This window comes from Rhinopithecus roxellana, chromosome 20, assembly GCF_007565055.1.
Source record: "Rhinopithecus roxellana isolate Shanxi Qingling chromosome 20, ASM756505v1, whole genome shotgun sequence".
NCBI lineage: Eukaryota > Metazoa > Chordata > Mammalia > Primates > Cercopithecidae > Rhinopithecus > Rhinopithecus roxellana.
The window spans coordinates 50,775,513-50,793,153 of NC_044568.1; the positions used below are offsets into that span (position 1 = coordinate 50,775,513).

General features: G+C 38.8%; 1 protein-coding gene across 6 annotated transcripts in view; it reads right to left on the minus strand.

The window, feature by feature from the left end:
• LOC104667848 (SMG1 nonsense mediated mRNA decay associated PI3K related kinase) overlaps positions 1-17,641 on the minus strand; it is a 120,102-nt gene that overhangs the window by 73,634 nt on the left and 28,827 nt on the right. For 4 of the 6 annotated variants that reach the window (XM_030925058.1, XM_030925056.1, XM_030925054.1 and 1 more), the window contains 9 exons: positions 15,356-15,519; positions 14,624-14,779; positions 11,056-11,192; positions 9,364-9,422; positions 7,859-8,072; positions 3,834-3,959; positions 3,383-3,455; positions 2,366-2,463; positions 114-287 (listed from right to left, as the gene is read on the minus strand). In XM_030925058.1, the coding sequence (XP_030780918.1) occupies positions 114-287; positions 2,366-2,463; positions 3,383-3,455; positions 3,834-3,959; positions 7,859-8,072; positions 9,364-9,422; positions 11,056-11,192; positions 14,624-14,779; positions 15,356-15,519 (1,201 nt within the window). Of the gene's footprint in view, positions 1-113; positions 288-2,365; positions 2,464-3,382; positions 3,456-3,833; positions 3,960-7,858; positions 8,073-9,363; positions 9,423-11,055; positions 11,193-14,623; positions 14,780-15,355; positions 15,520-17,641 lie in introns of those variants that run through there. The other 2 variants (XM_030925055.1, XM_030925059.1) reach the window with 2 other exon arrangements.

Consider the following 17,641-nt stretch of genomic DNA (forward strand, 5'->3'; position numbering starts at 1 on the left):
ATACATGCTAAACAAATGAAAGATTAGTAACAGTTCATTAGGTAAAGAGAAACATTTACAATGTAAAACAATTTTATTTTTGAATGACACTTGAAACGCCCAAAAGCACTTACATCTGTTACATATGCCTCAGTAATTGGAGGACCCCGAATTGGGCTGAAGCGTTCCCCAATGCTCCTCACCACAGTACTAAACACCCGGAGAAGTGCAGCCAGCTTTGGTAATGACACTGATGGAGGAGGGACGTCTTCATCCACTGATTCCCCAGAGGCCACATGGCTGAGGTCCTAGATGCGAATTCACAGCATTCTTGTTAAGTAGTGCATTGTTTTTAAAAAAAAAAAAAAAAAAAAAACGGCTCAAGCCTGTAATCCCAGCACTTTGAGAGGCCGAGACAGGCGGATCACGAGGTCAGGAGATCGAGACCACCCTGGCTAACACGGTGAAACCCCGTCTCTACTAAAAAATACAAAAAGCTAGCCAGGCGAGGTGGCGGGCGCCTGTAGTCCCAGCTACTCGGGAGGCTGAGGCAGGAGAATGGCGTAAACCCGGGAGGCGGAGCTTGCAGTGAGCTGAGATCCTGCCACTGCACTCCAGCCCGGGCGACAGAGCGAGACTCCGTCTCAAAAAAAGAAAAAAAAACAAAAAAAAACAAAACAAAAAAAAAAAAACCTCTAAAATACTTAAATCAATTCATTTTGGAATAGATTTTTAGGCTTTTATAAAGAGGAACTGTGGCCCACGAGAATATTCATGACTCTAAATACAAAAATGGGTTTTACCTAATTATTTCAAAAAGCCAACATTAAACCCAACAGACAACAAATTAAGGAAATAACTTCTTATACCAACTCAGAAAGCCATTGGGGAAAAATAAATTCTAGTACATATGCTCTAGTTATATGAAGGTATAAATGAAGACAGAAGCTTTTGCCATTCCTCAATTAGTTTTGGGCTAAAAATCTCATTCTAGGTATTCTTTGAGCTAGGTATACTCAGCTCAACAGTAAGTCCTCCAAACCAAGAGCATGCCCATGAAGAGCAAAGGGAGGTTGTAAGACCCAGCCTACAGAGATGTATAACTGAGGAATTACGATATATGAAAAGGACAAGATTCGCAAAAACTGGAATTACCAGAACCAATGTACATATCTACTTAAAATTAAGCACCAAAATAACAGAAGAGAATGAGATCTTAAGGATAACAAAGGGAAGCATCTCTACAAACTAGAACGTGTGGCTTCTGAAAGGTAGATCAGCTTTAAACGTGGGCTATGAAAAAAGACGTTCTAGGTGTGGGGGCAAAGGAAAAAAAAGCGGAAGCAAAACATTTCCTTGCTTTTCTAGGAAAGAGTAAACATATCAGTACAACTAAAGGTACTGAATTCCTGTTGACGATAAGCAGCAAAGATGAAAAACACAAGATGAGACTAAAATCTGTATGGGAGCCTTGATTGGTTGATCTGAATAGGAAAGAAACACAAAGATCCAAATAAGAGATGGCACAGAGTTAAGCCAAGACAGTGGGGTCAGAAAAGCCAAGTACCAGTAACAGAGGTTTCAGCAGCACTCTTAAAGTTCCTATGCTATATTCGTACAGCCACAAAAGCTGGCTGAAGCCAAGGCTTGTCCTCCGAAGTATGATTCAAGATCTCCTGTATGTATGTAACAGCAGAGTCTTTAGGGGCTTTTGGTGTTTTGTGTTTTTTTATAACACAGCATCAATTTGCTTTAAGACTCTGAAGACTGGGAACAAAAAATAAAAATAAATAACAGAATATGTCTTTAGAAAAATACCAGCTACCAAGAGTATGTAAAGCTTTGCGAAATACGAAGCTTGCAAAGTTTCTTTTAGTCTTTCCAGTAATTCTCCTGGTAAGTTAAACACATCTGAAAAAAATGTTTAAAACATTGACTGGGCACGGTGGCTCACACCTATAATCCCAGCACTTGGGGAGGCTGATGCGGGTGGATCACCTGAGGTCAGGAGTTTGAGACCAGCTTGGCCAACATGGTGAAACCCCATCTCTACTAAAAATACAAAAACTAGCTGGGCGTGGTGGTGGGTGCCTGTAATCCCAGCTACTCAGGAGGCTGAGGCAGGAGAATTGCTTGAACCCAGAAAGTAGAGGCTGCAGTGAGCCAAGATCGTGCCATTGCACTCCAGCCTGGGTGACAGCGTGACACTCCGTCTCAAAAAAAAAAAAAAAAAAAAAATTTTTTTTTTTAAATATTGCAATGGGCTTGCAATTTCTGCTTAAATGTCAGGAGGCCTGAGCTATTTTAAAATAAATCTAGCACAATTTAAGATTTTTTTTTTTTTTTCTGAACCAAAATTTTAAGAAACACCTTTCTATGTACTCACCTCAGCATATGCTTCCATGTCTTCTAGAAACTGACCAAGAAGAGTGGTAGAAAATGCAAGATCAGCTACCCAAAAAGGCTCCAAACTCTGCAACCACCCTTGGAATCGTGTAAGAAATTGTGAAAGGGTAGGGGGGAAGAAAAACACCAAAAAATCCAAATTAAAAAAATATAAGAGCCTTGTTTTAACAGGTACCTGGTTTTCAAGCAGCATACCCTAAAACATGTCCTATATCATAAACTTAATACTGCTAAACATGCTGATCACGATTAATCAATACCTCTTTAATACCTCTTTAATTTCTGCAGAAATGAACATGTAAATGTTATTTCCTTACTTTTTCACTAAATTTCATATCTATATTGTCACTACACATGACTTAAGACTAAAATGCCACAATCTGCCATTGGCCTGGCTAATCCCAGGGCCACATCTAACCACCAGAGGTGTATACTCTCATCTCTTCAGTGAAAATGAAACAGAGCACTACCACCTGAATATTCTATTTTCAAAAGTTTATCACACCAAGTAAGTTATGAGAAACTATGACACATGAAACACGCTGAAATGTGCAAATGAGCCAAGCTAGTCATTCACTTAACTCCAAAAAAAGGGAAACAAAACCATTTCTCATTTATGACAATGCTCCAAATTAATCCTGTATTTCCTTTTTTAAAAAAAAAAAAACAGAAAAACAATAAAAAGTTACAAATAACTTGGATCTTCCATTGTCCACTTCAGGGTATTGCCACTACCATATATTCTTACCATATATTTTCCTACCAGTACAAACTACAAACAACTTGGGTAAGTCTTGTCTGTACTTACTCTACCCACCTACTAGTAATTTCCTCTGAAAAGATATATTTAGCTAACAAGTAACGTTCATCCACAATAAAACATTTCTCTGACTTAGTTTTCTTGCATTATTAAAGAAATGGTATTGATAGATGGTCACTGGGGGACCACTGCCTCCCCAACAGTATTTAAATAACTGGTATAGGCTGCAAGACTTACCAGAGACCTGCTGCGTGAGCGAAGGTTTCTGAGTATGATCTATATGCCATCCAACTAATATATCAACTGTATCCTTGATGGAAACAAAGAGAGAGCGGGCTGATCATTATAAGGTATTACTGCCATTCACCTGTGGACCATTTCATAGTAAAAGATTCTAAAAGGAGCATCTATGTTCTACCTACTTGACATTCTAGAAACTTAGAAAGGGGAGAGGGGCAGGAAAACAAGAAAACTACGTTTCTGACAACAATGAAATAGTTCATTTTCTTCAAATATTTTAAGGTATGAATGTCAAAAAGAAAAATATGGCATTCAACCCTGGAACCTGAAATATCACTGATTATATCCAAAGGAGCAGAGGCGTTGTTTTCCATCTGATTCCTCAGTTCCTCACACACACAACCATCCCCCTCATCCCACGATCTGAAAATCGGAATGGGGAACTCACCCTAAAATTCGTGCTGAAAATATGAGGGTAACAGCGAGCCACCAAAAGAATGCACTTAACACATTTGCAAAGTAATTCTGGTGTATCCACATTTTCAAGAATAGACTGCAGGCTGGTCATTACAAGCTTAAAAATAAAAGTTACAAACGTGAACATTCAACAAAATAGGAAGAAAACAAGCAAATTAGGTTCATTATTTAGTAACTGACTACATAAAAAACTGAGTATGAGATCAAGAAAAATAGATTCTGTAGTTTTAGTTTTAAAAAAAATTGACTTGGCCGGGCACGGTGGCTCACGCCTGTAATCCCAGCACTTTGGGAGGCCAAGGCGGGCGGATCACGAGGTCAGGAGATCGAGACCATCCTGGCTAACACAGTGAAACCCTGTCTCTACTAAAAATACAAAAAAAAAAAAAATTAGCTGGGAGTGGTGGTGGGCGTCTGTAGTCCCAGTTACTCGGGAGGCTGAGGTAGGAGAATGGCATGAACCCGGGAGACGGAACTTGCAGAGAGCTGAGATCATGCCACTGCACTCCAGTCTGGACGACAAGGCAAGGCTCCATTTCAAAAAAAAAAAAAAAAAAATTGATTTCTAATCCCAGCTACTTGGGAGGCTGCGGCACAAGAATCACTTGAACCCAGGAGACAGAGGTCACCGTGAGCTGAGATTGCACCACTGCACTCCAGCCTGGACAAGAGAGCAAGACTCCATCTCAAATAAAATAAAATAAATTGAAAATATTTCACTCCACTAAGATGTTAGGCTAAAAACAAATACTGTTTTCTCTTCTTCAATGTTTGTTAATATTAGTCCTTTGACATCAGTTAACATTAGTCCTTAATAACACCTGTTTACAATATCCCTAAATGCTCTCTTTAAGACTCTACCCGTGATTAAATTTCAAATACAAAAAGTAAAATGGCTTTGGGAAACTTTTCTATAGAGTACAACAATTACTTTCCAATCCAAAATATAAGGCAAATTTTATATAATTTATGCTTTAGTATATCAGTACTTGCTTCATATTAGAATTAAAGAAGATCAGTATGGCACCACACATTAATAACATGCAGGCTCATGTTACCATTATACATAAATTTTTTAAATAAATATATGGCAAAAATAAAATAATAAATAACTATACGGCATTCCATTGAAAGAATATTTGTTTTGTGGCTGTTAAAAAACATTTTTCCCTAAAGAAGGAAAAGCTCTGCTTTACATAGCAATCTTATAAAAGAAATGCTAGAATCGGAAAATCATCATTTTAGGCTGGGTGCAGTGGCTCACACCTGTAACCCCAGCACTTTGGGAGGACGAGGCAGGTGGATCACTTGAGGTCAGGAGTTCAAGATCTGCCTGGCCAGCATGATGAAACCCGTTTTTACTAAAAATATAAAAATTAGCAGAGCACAGCAGCACATGCCTGTAATCCCAGCTACTCAGTAGGCTGAAGCAGGAGAACTGCTTGAACCTGGGAGGCAGAGGTTGCATGAGCTGAGATCGTGCTACTGCACTCCAGCTTGGACAACAGAGCAAGACTACATCTCAAAAAAAAAAAAAGAAAGAAAGAAAAAGAAAAAGAAAACCATTATTTTGCAATAGCCAATGTTATAATCTATACAGGCACAGACTATCAATGCTAAAAACCATTTAAAAGACATCTTGGCCGGGCGCGGTGGCTCAAGCCTGTAATCCCAGCACTTTGGGAGGCCGAGACGGGCGAATCACGAGGTCAGGAGATCGAAACCATCCTGGCTAACACGGTGAAACCCCTTCTCTACTAAAAATACATAAAAATTAGCTGGGCGAGGTGGCGGGCGCCTGTAGTCCCAGCTACTCGGGAGGCTGAGGCAGGAGAATGGCGTGAACCCGGGATGTGGAGCTTGCAGTGAGCTGAGATCCGACCACTGCACTCCAGCCTGGGGGCAGAGCGAGACTCTGTCTCAAAAAAAAAAAAAAAAAAGACATCTTAGGGGTAATTACAGAAATTTGAATGTAAAACACATATGTAATAAAATTCATTTTCTTAGGTATGATTATAATACTCTTGTTATACAGAAGAAAAACCTTATTCTTAGGAGATGCATACTAAAACATTATGAGGTGAATTGTCATCATGTGTACGGTTTTCAGATGTCTCAACAAAAGTGTGTGAGAAAATAAAACTTGCAAAATATTAATAAGTGGTAAATCTAGGTGGAGTATGTATTATGAAATTATTATTGTATTTACGGGTATTTATTTTACTGGTGCATCTACCTTTCTATGAATGTAAGATTTTCACAAGAGTTGGGGAAATGTTCATAATCTAAAAACTGTATGCATGCAGAATAAGCCCAATCTGGTGGCGTTCTGTTTAGTTACAGGTAATTTTCTGAATCTTCCCTCAAATTTCTCTCAAACCTCTATAATCAAGGGGAATAATGTTTTGCCTATAATGGAGGGCAGTAGCTTGACCATACCTCACTGTAGCCTCAAGCTCCCAGGCTCAATTGATCCTCTTGTTTCAGCCTCCAAGTAGCTGGGACTACAGGTGCATGCCACCCTGCCTGACTTATTTTTTTTCCTTTTTTTCTTTTTTGGTAAAGACAGGGTTTCACCATGTTGCCCAGGCTGGTCTCAAACTCCTGGACTGAAGCAATTCACCATCCTCAGCCTCCCACAGTGCTGGGGTTACAGGAGTGAGCCAACATGCCCAGTTAAAAATACATTTTTTATTTAAAAAAAAAAAATCCTTATATTTTTTAAACTACATACCCAAAATAAAGCATATCAAAAACTGTTTAAAAAAAAAAAAAAAACCCTAATATCAGATATTCCAACCACATCAATACCATAATTTCTAAAAACATTAGCTCAACAAAAATTTAATTACTTAAAATCCTACTTAAAACTAAATCAGCAATGATCTTTTAGGCCAGGTACAGTGGCTCATGACAGTAATCCCAGCACTTTGGGAGGCCAAGGCAGGAGGATCACTTGAGGTCAGGAGTTCAAGACCAGCATGGCCAACACAATGAAACCCCATCTCTACTAAAAATACAAAAATTAGCCAGGCTAGTGGCGCGCTCCTGTAATACCAGCTACTCGGGAGGTTGAGGCAGGAGAATCGCTTGAACCTGGGAGGAGAGGTTGCACTCAGCCAAGATCATGCCACTGCCCTCCAGCCTGGACAACAGAGCAAGACTCTGTATCAAAAAAAAAAAAAGGCCGGGGGAGGAATGATTTTTTAATATATTCAGATACACAAACGTGAAATAAAGCTAAGTAGAGCTAGTATTCATTTATACATGATTATCTTATAACATTTGGAATAAGAATTTGGGGCACGTTAGCAAACCAAAAGGCTCAAAAGGAAGTTGTGATATTTAGTTCTTGTCTCCCTCAACAAATGTGAAGCACTCTTCTATCCAGCATTCCTAGTGCAGTTCTTGTTTTCAAATTTGCAAATCGTTCTGGTCCTAAGCAATCTCAAAAAAACATTTCTAAAAACCAAAGAGGAAAAAACCTTTTTTTTTCTTTTTTCTGAGACAGAGTCTGGCTCTGTCAGCCAGGCTGGAGTGCAACGGTGGGACCTCGGCTCACGGCAACCTCTGACTCCCTGGTTCAAGCCATTCTCCTGCCTCAGTCTCCCAAGTAGCTGGGACTACAGGTGTGCACTATCACGCCTGGCTAATTTTTGTATTTTTAGTAGAAACGGGGTTTCACCATGTTGGCCAGGATGGTTTCGATCTCTTGACCTCACGATCCGCCCGCCTCGGCCTCCCAAAGTGCTGGGATTACAGGCGTGAGCCACTGCGCTCAGCCAAGGAAAAAATCTTAAAACTAACTTATTTCAAATCTAACTTCAACATGTATCCTTCACTCAAACTGAGAAAGGGAAATTTTTAAAAAATATTTCCTATCAGTAGATAATCCCTATTCCACGTTTCCCTTCTTCAAGCTCCCCTCCAAGGACATGTGTTAAGGGACAAATTTTTTCCCAAGTACATCATGCATTTTCCCCCCTTCATTCTTACCTGCATTACAGATGAAAAGGCTTTCTTTTCTCCTACAGTCTCTAGTGCTTTGTAGGTGGCACATAAGTAGAGGAGTTTAACTTCATCTTTTGCAGATGAGCTAAATTTGCTAAAAATCCACTTGAAGATCTTCTCGGCCTCATAGCTCAGAGAAGCACAAAGAAGGCCAAGACAGCAAGCTCCCTCCTGTCTCAGCTCCTGAAGCAATTTGCTACTGTGTTTATTTTAATACAAACAAAAAACACACATAAAAGGCTTCAGTTTTCTATGATGACATGAGTAACACATCTTACAAAAGAATGTCTTAAATAGTTTTTAAATTTTCTATTCAAATTACACAAAAGGTTGAAACTTTCTCCACTCTAAATACTATATTCTGTCTAGCCTGCATTGCCCCACAGTATCTGTCTGACATTACTTCTTTTTTACAAAATCAGTTATTTACAAACAGTGAGGGAAGGCCCAGAAATGCTAAATTCCATCTCAAACTGTATTAAATAACTCTCAGAAAAGGGCAGCAACAAATAATTAGATAAAACACACTATACATAACTACATTCTATATAATATTCAATATGTAATGACTATAAAATAAAAAATGGTAATAGTTAAATACAGAAACTTAAAAGGATAATAGTAATGATTTACATATAACTTTAAAAAGTAACTCTATAAAATAAAACCATCAAAAGGCACTAAGGTTTATGACGGGCTGAAGTAAATTTTGGGTACTTGCCACCACTGCAATTCTTTGGGAATCACTGTAACAAAAAATGACCACACACCTCTGGAGACTCCAACAGCCAGAGAATATATGGTTTGAATCCACTCTTACCCGAAGAAGGAAGCTCCTTTTTACCTCTATTCTCTAAGCAGTTTCAAATTCTCTAGTTTACAAAAACTAATTGTATTCATTCATGCCTGCATCAAGAGTTTATGCCACTCCATAAGTCAAGACTCAGTTATTCAGTGAAACTAGCAAATTAAAAAAATAACATATTCCTGCTGGGCGCAATGGCTCATGCCTGTAATCCCAACACTTTGGGAGGCTACAGTGGGTGGATCACCTCAGGTCAGGAGTTTGAGACCAGCCTGGCCAATATGGTGAAACCCTGTCTCTACTAAAAATACAAAAAAAAAAAATCAGCTGGCAGTGGTGGTGCACGGAGGCTGAGGCAGGAGAATCGCTTGAACCTGGGAGGCGGAGGTTGCAGAGAGCCAAGATTACACCACCGCACTCCAGCCTAGGCAACAGGGTGAGACTCTAACTCAAAAAAGTAAAATAAATAAATAAATAAATAAATAATTTCTTTTCAAGTGGATTCCATTTGTATTTAATGGTAATTAAAACATAATTAATGCAGATAAATATGACAAGAGGACCCACTGAAATGTCAATAGATGTTCACAAACAAAGCCAATGGGCTTATTTTCTTGTGTATTTTAAATAATTTCTAAAAATATATTTTAAAGTCATTTAAACTGAACCATTATTAGTTACTTACCTTTCATTAAGAACATCATGTACAGCAGCCAAGATATTATCCAATTGTTTAACTAGTACCTTTAAAAGAAAATGAATTTATAAAAACTTCAAATTCTTATACTTTTAAGAACAGCATTATGTACTTTTTTACTTGTCTTCCCCTCCAAATTATAATTCAACAGTACTTTAGTTTCTTTAGTATTCCCAGTCCCCAGTGAGCATGTATTAGGCATGTCATGTTTCCTTTCAGACTATGAAAGAAATTCCTCCACTGGAAACATAGAGCTGTGATCATCAACAAAAAAATAAACTCAAAAAGCTTGCTTTATTTACTCTGAAATGCATTTGAAAAATTGACTGATGGATGGAGGGACAGATGGAGAGATACGCAACAAGGCAGTATTTAGGGTAAAATGTTAACGACAAAAATTAGATAATGGGTTTAACAGATTCAATGTCAAATTCTTTCAACTTGCTATATATTTGAAACTTCTCATAATAAAATTTGGAAGGAGAAGAAACCTGCTTTGAGCCAAATGTCATCTGCCTCACTAGACCACTTTCATTAATTTTCTCCTGCTCGAGCTCTTTTTCTTTTTTTCAGATGGAGTTTCACTCTTGTTGCCCAGGCTGGAGCGCAATGGCGTGATCTCAGCTCACTGCAACCTCCGTCTCCTGGGTTCAAGCGATTCACCTGCCTCAGCCTCCCATGTAACTGGAATTATAGACATGTGCCACCACGCCCAGCTAATTTTGTATGTTCAGTAGAGACAGGGTTTCACTATGTTGGGCAGGCTGGTGTCGAACTCCTGACCTCAGGTGATCCACTTGCCTTGGCCTCCCAAAATGCTGGGATTACAGGCATGAGCCATGACACCTGGCCCATATCAAGTTCTTAATTGCAGTAAAGAAAATGAAGAAAAAATTGTAACCCTTCCTATACTTTGTTACGTTTCTATTGTTGTTTTAAGAGACAAGAACTCCCTCTGTCACCCACGTTGACATGCAGAGGTGTGATCTTATCTCACTGCAACCCTGAATTCCTGGGCTCAAGTGATTCTTCCACCTCAGCCAGGTGTAGTGGCACATGCCTGAAAGTCCCTACTCAGGAGACTACAGTGGGAGGATAGCTTGAATCCAGGAGTTTGAGACTGCAGTGAGCTATGATTGTGCCACTGCACTCCAGCCTGGGCAACAGAGCAAGATCTTGTCTTTACGAAGAAAAAGAAATTACGTATTAGAGAACATTACATTAAGTTCTAGATCATCATAATACAGGCTTTACCCATTCTTTTTTTTTTTTTTTTTTTTTTTTAATGAGACAGAGTCTTGCTCTGTCGCCCAAGCTGGAGTGCAGTGGTGCGATCTCAGCTCTCACTGCAAGCTCCGCCTCCAGGGTTCACGCCGTTCTCCTGCCTCAGCCTCCCGAGTAGCTGGGACTACAGGCGTCCGCCACCATACCCAGCTAATTTTTGGTTTTTTTTTTTTTTTTTTTTTAGTAGAGACGGGGTTTCATCGTGTTAGCCAGGATGGTCTCGATCTCCTGACCTCGTGATCTGCCCGCCTCGGCCTCCCAAAGCACTGGGATTACAGGCATGAGCCACAGCGCTCACGGCCAGGCTTTCCCCATTCTTAAACTACTCAAGGTAGCATTACCTACTTTATTATGGAAACACAAAAATCCTCTTATTTCCAAACATACTATACTTACCAGCTTATTTTCTGGTTGCTGAATAAATTCTTTCAACTGCTTTACAGTAGCCAGTCTTCGGTCTCTGTCGTCTTCCCGGGTGATCCTCCGAAGAAGATTCGACAGTCGAGACTCATCAGAATAAGACATCGATCTCTCTGTGAATATATAAACATTCTGCTGTCTACTGAGTTTATAATAAATAAGCAAAGGAATTTTTAAATTTTTAAAATTAAAAATTATTTTAATAATAATTATTATGGTGGCTCACGCCTGTAATCCCAGCACTTTGGAAGGCGGGTACATCACCTGAGTCCAGGAGTTTGAGACCAGCCTGAGCAACATGGTGAAACCCTGTCTCCACAGACACACAAAAAATTACACAAACTAGCCAGGCAAGGTGTTGTGCACCTGTAGTCCCAGCTATTTGTGAGGCTTAGGCAGGAGAATCACTTGAGCCCGTGAGGCAGAGGTTGCAGTAAGCAGAGATTTGCACTTCAGCCTGGGAGACAGAGAAAGACCCTCTCTCAAAAATAAAATTACATCAAAGGTCACAGTCCCTTGGTCAATAAAAGCTCAGGGAATATAGGTCCTATCACTCTTTTGTTCATCTCTATATTCCAGACCCCGGCAGAGTGCCTGGCACATAACAGATCCTCAAAAAAATACTTGCTGAAGGAAATGAGAAATGAATAACCTTAGGCCAACTGAACACCTCATTCCAGAGGACTGGCTGACAGAGAAAAAAGAAAGGCCTCAGTAACAACTTTCTTTGGATCTATTCCAAACTGTTTTCAACACGCAGGTAAAGAGCCTGGGTAGAGGTAAATTAAACAACTTCCAAGGGGTATGGATAAAGTCTCAATCGAGTAAAACCAGGATATAGGCTTCTACTTATCATCTAGGTATCCCACTGGAGGAAAGCCTCTTATTCACATTATCATCATTTCCCTGGGATGAAGTTTTGGGGAGCCATAATCACATATTTAGTTCAACAAATGTCTAATTGTTATCTACCACATGCAAGGTACGCCTCCACTAGAAAGGTAGCAAACCACAACTTTTCTCCCTTTATTTTTTAATCACAAGAACAAGCAAACAATAGTGAATAGTATTAGTATATTAAAAATGCCTTTAAAAACTAGATTTTTGCTGAGCAAGGTGGCTCTTGCCTGTAATTACCCAGCACGTTGGGAGACCAAGGTGGGCAGATCACTTGAGCCCAGGAGTTCGAGACCAGTCTGGGCAACATGGTAAAACTCCATCTCTACGAAAAACACAAAAATTAGCTGGACATAGTGGCACATCTCTGCAATCCCAGTTACTCAGGAGGCTGAGGTGGGAGGATCACTTTAGCCTGGGAAGCAAAGGTTGCAGTGAAATCACACTAGTGCATTCCAGCCTGGGTGACAGAGAGAGACTCTGTCTCAAAAAAACCAAACAAAGAACTAAATTTTTGCAATACGTTTTCAACTGTGCTATTTACCATAATTAGCCAATACATACATAAACAACAAATCACAAAGGGTCTGACAGTTTCATTTCTAAGGTATAAGAAAAAATTGATAATAAAAGAAACTACAAGGCTGGGCACAGTGGCTCACACCTGTAATCCCAGCACTTTGGGAGGCCAAGGAGGGCAGATCACGAGGTCAGCAGTTTGAGACCAGCCTGGCCAACATGATGGAACCTCATCTCTACTAAAGATACAAAAAATTAGCCAGGCATGGTGGCGCACTCCTATAATTCTAGCTACTCGGGAGGCTGAGGCAGGAGAATCACTTTAACCCGGGAGGTGGAAGTTGCAGTGAGCTGAGATTGTGCCACTGCACTCCAGCCTGGATGACAGGGCGAGACTCCGTCTCATAAATAAATAAATGACTACAAGGGGAACAACACACACTGGAGCCTTTTGGAGGGTGAGGGGTGGGAGGAGGGAGAGGATCAAGAGAAACAACCAATGGGTATCAGGCTTAATACCTGGGTGGTAAAATAATCTATACCACAAACCCTCATGACACAAGTTTACCTGTGTAACAAACCTGCACTTGTATCCTGAACTTAAAAGTTTAAAAAAAGAAAGAAAGAAACTACGATGTCTGAGAGAAGAATAGGATTTTTACAAATCCCTAGACCAGAGTATTTCAACATGACAGATACCAAAAATGTCATCAACTTACCAGCAGAGAAATTAGGCTCTACTTACAATTCTGTCACTAGCAAACTATATGACCCTGAGCCTTTAAAGAAGAGGAATTGTACTGAATTAGCTTTAGAGTCGCTGTTTAGCTCCTATAGTATCATAAGTCTAAGGCTTCAAACACTTTATTCTAATAAACAGCATAGCCTTTGAATTCATTCCACTTGTGAAAACTTACAGAAAGAAATCAGTTTTTTAAAAGTTACATACCAACAATAAAAGCTACAGGCACAAAGGTTTTCACCAAGATACACGTAGCACACACACAGTATTTAAAAAAAAAAAAAAAGGTCAAAAACTAAATGTCCGAAAAGTAATTACATCTAACAAAGCCCATAAATCAGAAATGTGAATTTCATACTCAGCTTTACCGGTAAATTTCTCTTTAAGGAAAAAAATGATCATTACCTCTAATCCTCTGAACTTTCAAGGCACTCACCTATACAGTGAGGCTACGTCATAAGGCAGAAAAACGGTATCAGTGTATTTAACTTTAGAGAAGTGCCCACTCTAGGCAGGGCTGGTGGCTCAAGCCTGTAATCCCAGCACTTTGAGAGACTGAGATGGGCAAATCATTTGAGGTCAGGAGTTCAAGACCAGCCTGGCCAACACAGTGAAACCCTGTCTCCACTAAAAATGCAAAAATTAGCTGGGTGTGGTGGCAGGCACCTATAATCCCAGCTACTTGGGAGGCTGAGGCACGAGAATCACTTGAACCTGGGAGGTGGGGGTTGCAGTGAGCAGAGATTGCACCACTGCACTCCAGCCTGGGCAACAGAGCAAGACTCTGTCTCAAAAATATATATATACTGAAAACAACAACAACAAAAAAAAAACAGAAAAGTACCCACTCTGGGGAACAGGGGAAGGGACAGCATCAGGAAGAATAGCTTAATGGATGCTGGGCTTAATACCTAGGTGATGGGATGATCTGTGTAGCAAACCACCATGGCACAGGTTTACCTATGTAACAAACCTGTGCATCCTGCACATGTACCCTGAACTTAAAAGACAAAAAAAAAAAGACAGAAGTATCCACTCTATATATACATCTATATCCTCCACAGGCCCAAGACTTCAAGGACTTGCTGTAGTAAGAACCTACTATACACTATACATTAAATATCCATGATAATTGGGTAAACCCTTTCTGTAAGATCTTATCCAGTCTTCTAATGTTGTTTTAAGAGAATTCTCTCTTAAAATGCATTATAACCTTTCTAGTGGGAAATTAACAGTTCACAGGAAAAGAATGTAAACAATTTTTACCTGCACAGTAGACTAATCAACTCATGCCTGTGCAAGGCGTTAGTAAGAGATATCCAGGATAAGAGGAGATACAAGTCTTTGGAAGGTGTATGTGATTGGTCCCCGTTTTCCCAGCCTTACCCTGTGATTTCCTCATGTCTTTGGTGGCTAAAGCACGACTGCCATGCTGAACACTGGTGAACTCAGGGCTGGTCACATTGTTAACCCTCAGCTCTTGCCCCAACGACTTCCGACCATAAGTATTTTCCCCAGATCCTCCATTGACACTGTAGCCACCTACAAACAGCAATGTTTATGTTATTTAAATATGATTGTTGGCTTCAATCAATTTCCTGATAGCTCAGGATCTTACCGCTCAATCTGCAGCTCAACCAGCCTTTGCTTCTCCTACCTTTTTCCTGTACTGTCTGCCTTGAAAATAATTTTGCTTTCTTTTAATACACCTTAGAAGTTAATTTTATTTTGATCCCTTCATTGGAAAATAAGCAGAGAAATGAAAACTATATTAAATCAAATTTTACACTTTGTTTAAAAACTTTCTTGAGGTTTAGAGACAGTAACCGGGAGGAATTTCAACCTTAGCTAAATATCTTTGAAAACAAAAACAAAAATAGTATTGTATCTTTTTTGTAAGAAAACTGCATTTATGAATTATGTATGGAAAAATATTTAAATTTTAAAAATAATAAAGTGGATAAACTTCCTATGAAGTTTTCAGAAATAACACTGCATTTGTTATTTATATTTTAAACATATTAGAAGAAAGCGAGAAAGTTGGGGGTATAGGAAGGCAGGAAGGTGAGATAGGTAGGTTCAAAAAACATGCTTGCAGCAATAAGAAAATACATATACCCTTTTCGTCATTCTGTATGTCAGCGTGGACTCTGGTATCATCGTGCCTTTGCCGAGACACAACAGCTGAATTTGAAGGTTGCAGTCCATAAGAGGAAGAACTACCTCTATCTCTGGATGAAGAATATTTTAAATTATCTGGGTCGGCTGATGCACTATCAGTTCTATAAAAAGAGAAAAGCATAAGATTAGAACTTCAAACAACATAAATAAATATTTCTTTATACAAGCCTCTCTTCTCCCAACTTTTACATTTAACCATTACTGCTATACTTAGTAGAGTATGTACTATATATTATATGTAAGCACTCAGCTGTCTAACAAGTCTTTCATTGGGAAGAGATTCTCAAAGGATGAAATGCCAACTTTTCAGTCTCTTCTACTGTTCTAAAGACCCATTCAGAAATATGAATAACTACTGGGATTAGGGTGACTTTGCTGGTTTTAGCATTGAAAGTCTCCTGTCCCAGGCAAAATGGGACAATTGGTCACTCTGGTCCAGGGTTTTCCTCACATGACTTGATAATAAGAATAATTCTTTCTAAATTCTCCCCCCTGGAGAGGGTTAATCAGTCAAAAAATTTCAGTCTTTCCTGTCATAAAAATAAAAAACACTGGCAGCATGTCAGGGAGGGGCAATGTCTTATCAAGTTATTTTCTAAGTACTGATTATGTTAAGGTACTGTAGTATTGAAGACCCTAATGAAGATGCCTTAATTGTAAAGAATAGCAATCAAAATTTTAAAAAGTAAAAAAGAAGACATTGTAAGGAAATAAAAGGTATCAGAAATCCAATAAAGCTATATTGGAAAGTTGTAGTTCATAATCTATTTAAAATTTAGGTACTGTTTAGAGTAATACCCGATGTTTATTAGGAAACAAGTGGGGGTACAGCCAAGGGTAAAAGCGTGTCCTCATCTAAGTATCTGCTCTATGCTTCAACTGCCCCATAAGTAAAACAGAGCTGAGCTACAAGACTTCTTATGAGTGTTATTCTTCCAGCCATCAATCATAAACTATCAAGAAAGAAGACCACAAAATAATCTGTCGTAGCACATGAAAAATCCAAGTAAGTTCTTCCCCTACTGATTTTCTCCTGAGAGGAACAACTTTGAGAAAAAGAAAAGAAAGAAAATCAATTCTATGTTATTTACTACAAATGCTTTCTGAATCTTTTAGAACCTGAATCTTTGAGAAAAGTTCAGGACACTGGCAAGGCCAGAAACTAACCTATTCCTCTACACTTTGCCCCTCCCTCTATGGTGTAAAAGTGACAGCAGTGTCTGTATACTGTATATATTTCGTTTAGAGTTTATTAGTCTTTCCTTGTTCCCAAAAATACTAAACATAAAATTTTGCATGGGCTCAATCAGTTGGACACCTTCATCTGCGCTTACTGCAATCACTGTTAATACAGAATGCAGACAAAAGGTCCAATTAAACTTGGAAATCTAACTGGTACAAGTCATGAATTCTAAAGAATCTCAATCTGAAACTTCATGAAATTCATAACCTAGCATACTAAAATGACTAAGGCTCCATAAGGAGTATCTTCTAATATTCAGAGTTCACTTGTTCATAAAGCTAAGTACTTCAAATATAAGGGAAAATAAAATCTATCGAATTTCAAGAAAAATGTATGAGAATATTTTCTGAGTATACTAAGTCTATAAGCACTAAAATATAACTCAATGGACCATAACTTTTTTAAACTAATGAAAAGACATTCCTTATGTATCTAAAAATAACACATTTAACATGCATCTATATAAATCATAGCATACCATTACTTTCTGAAAGGGGACTGAAACGTAAGAGAGCTTATAACCTTTTCTGACAGGGTTTGAACTTTGTATGTATGCCACAGTAAGCTCTTATTAGATGAGGGAATAAAATAAGCACATGATTAATTCAGAAACACAAAGATAACTGAAGTCTGCCAATATTTAAACATACCTTCACTTCCTGCTTTCATCATGTTTACTTATCTCCTATACTACCTTTACTATTAAGAGTTAAATATCTGTATCATTTTCTGGTGACACAGTAGTAACATAAGGCAGCAGAGAATACAAGTTAAAAAAAGATCTGGGCTCAAATCCCAGCTCCAGCACTGAAAAGTATGTGTGCCTTTGCACAAATTACTTGATCTCCAAGCCTTGGTTGTCTCTTGCATAAAATGAGGATAATACATATCTAACATGCAAGGTTATTGTGAGGCTTAAATAAGATAATGAATTATAAAGAAATGCTTAGTTTGCAGGGTATGTTAAAAGTTATTATGAC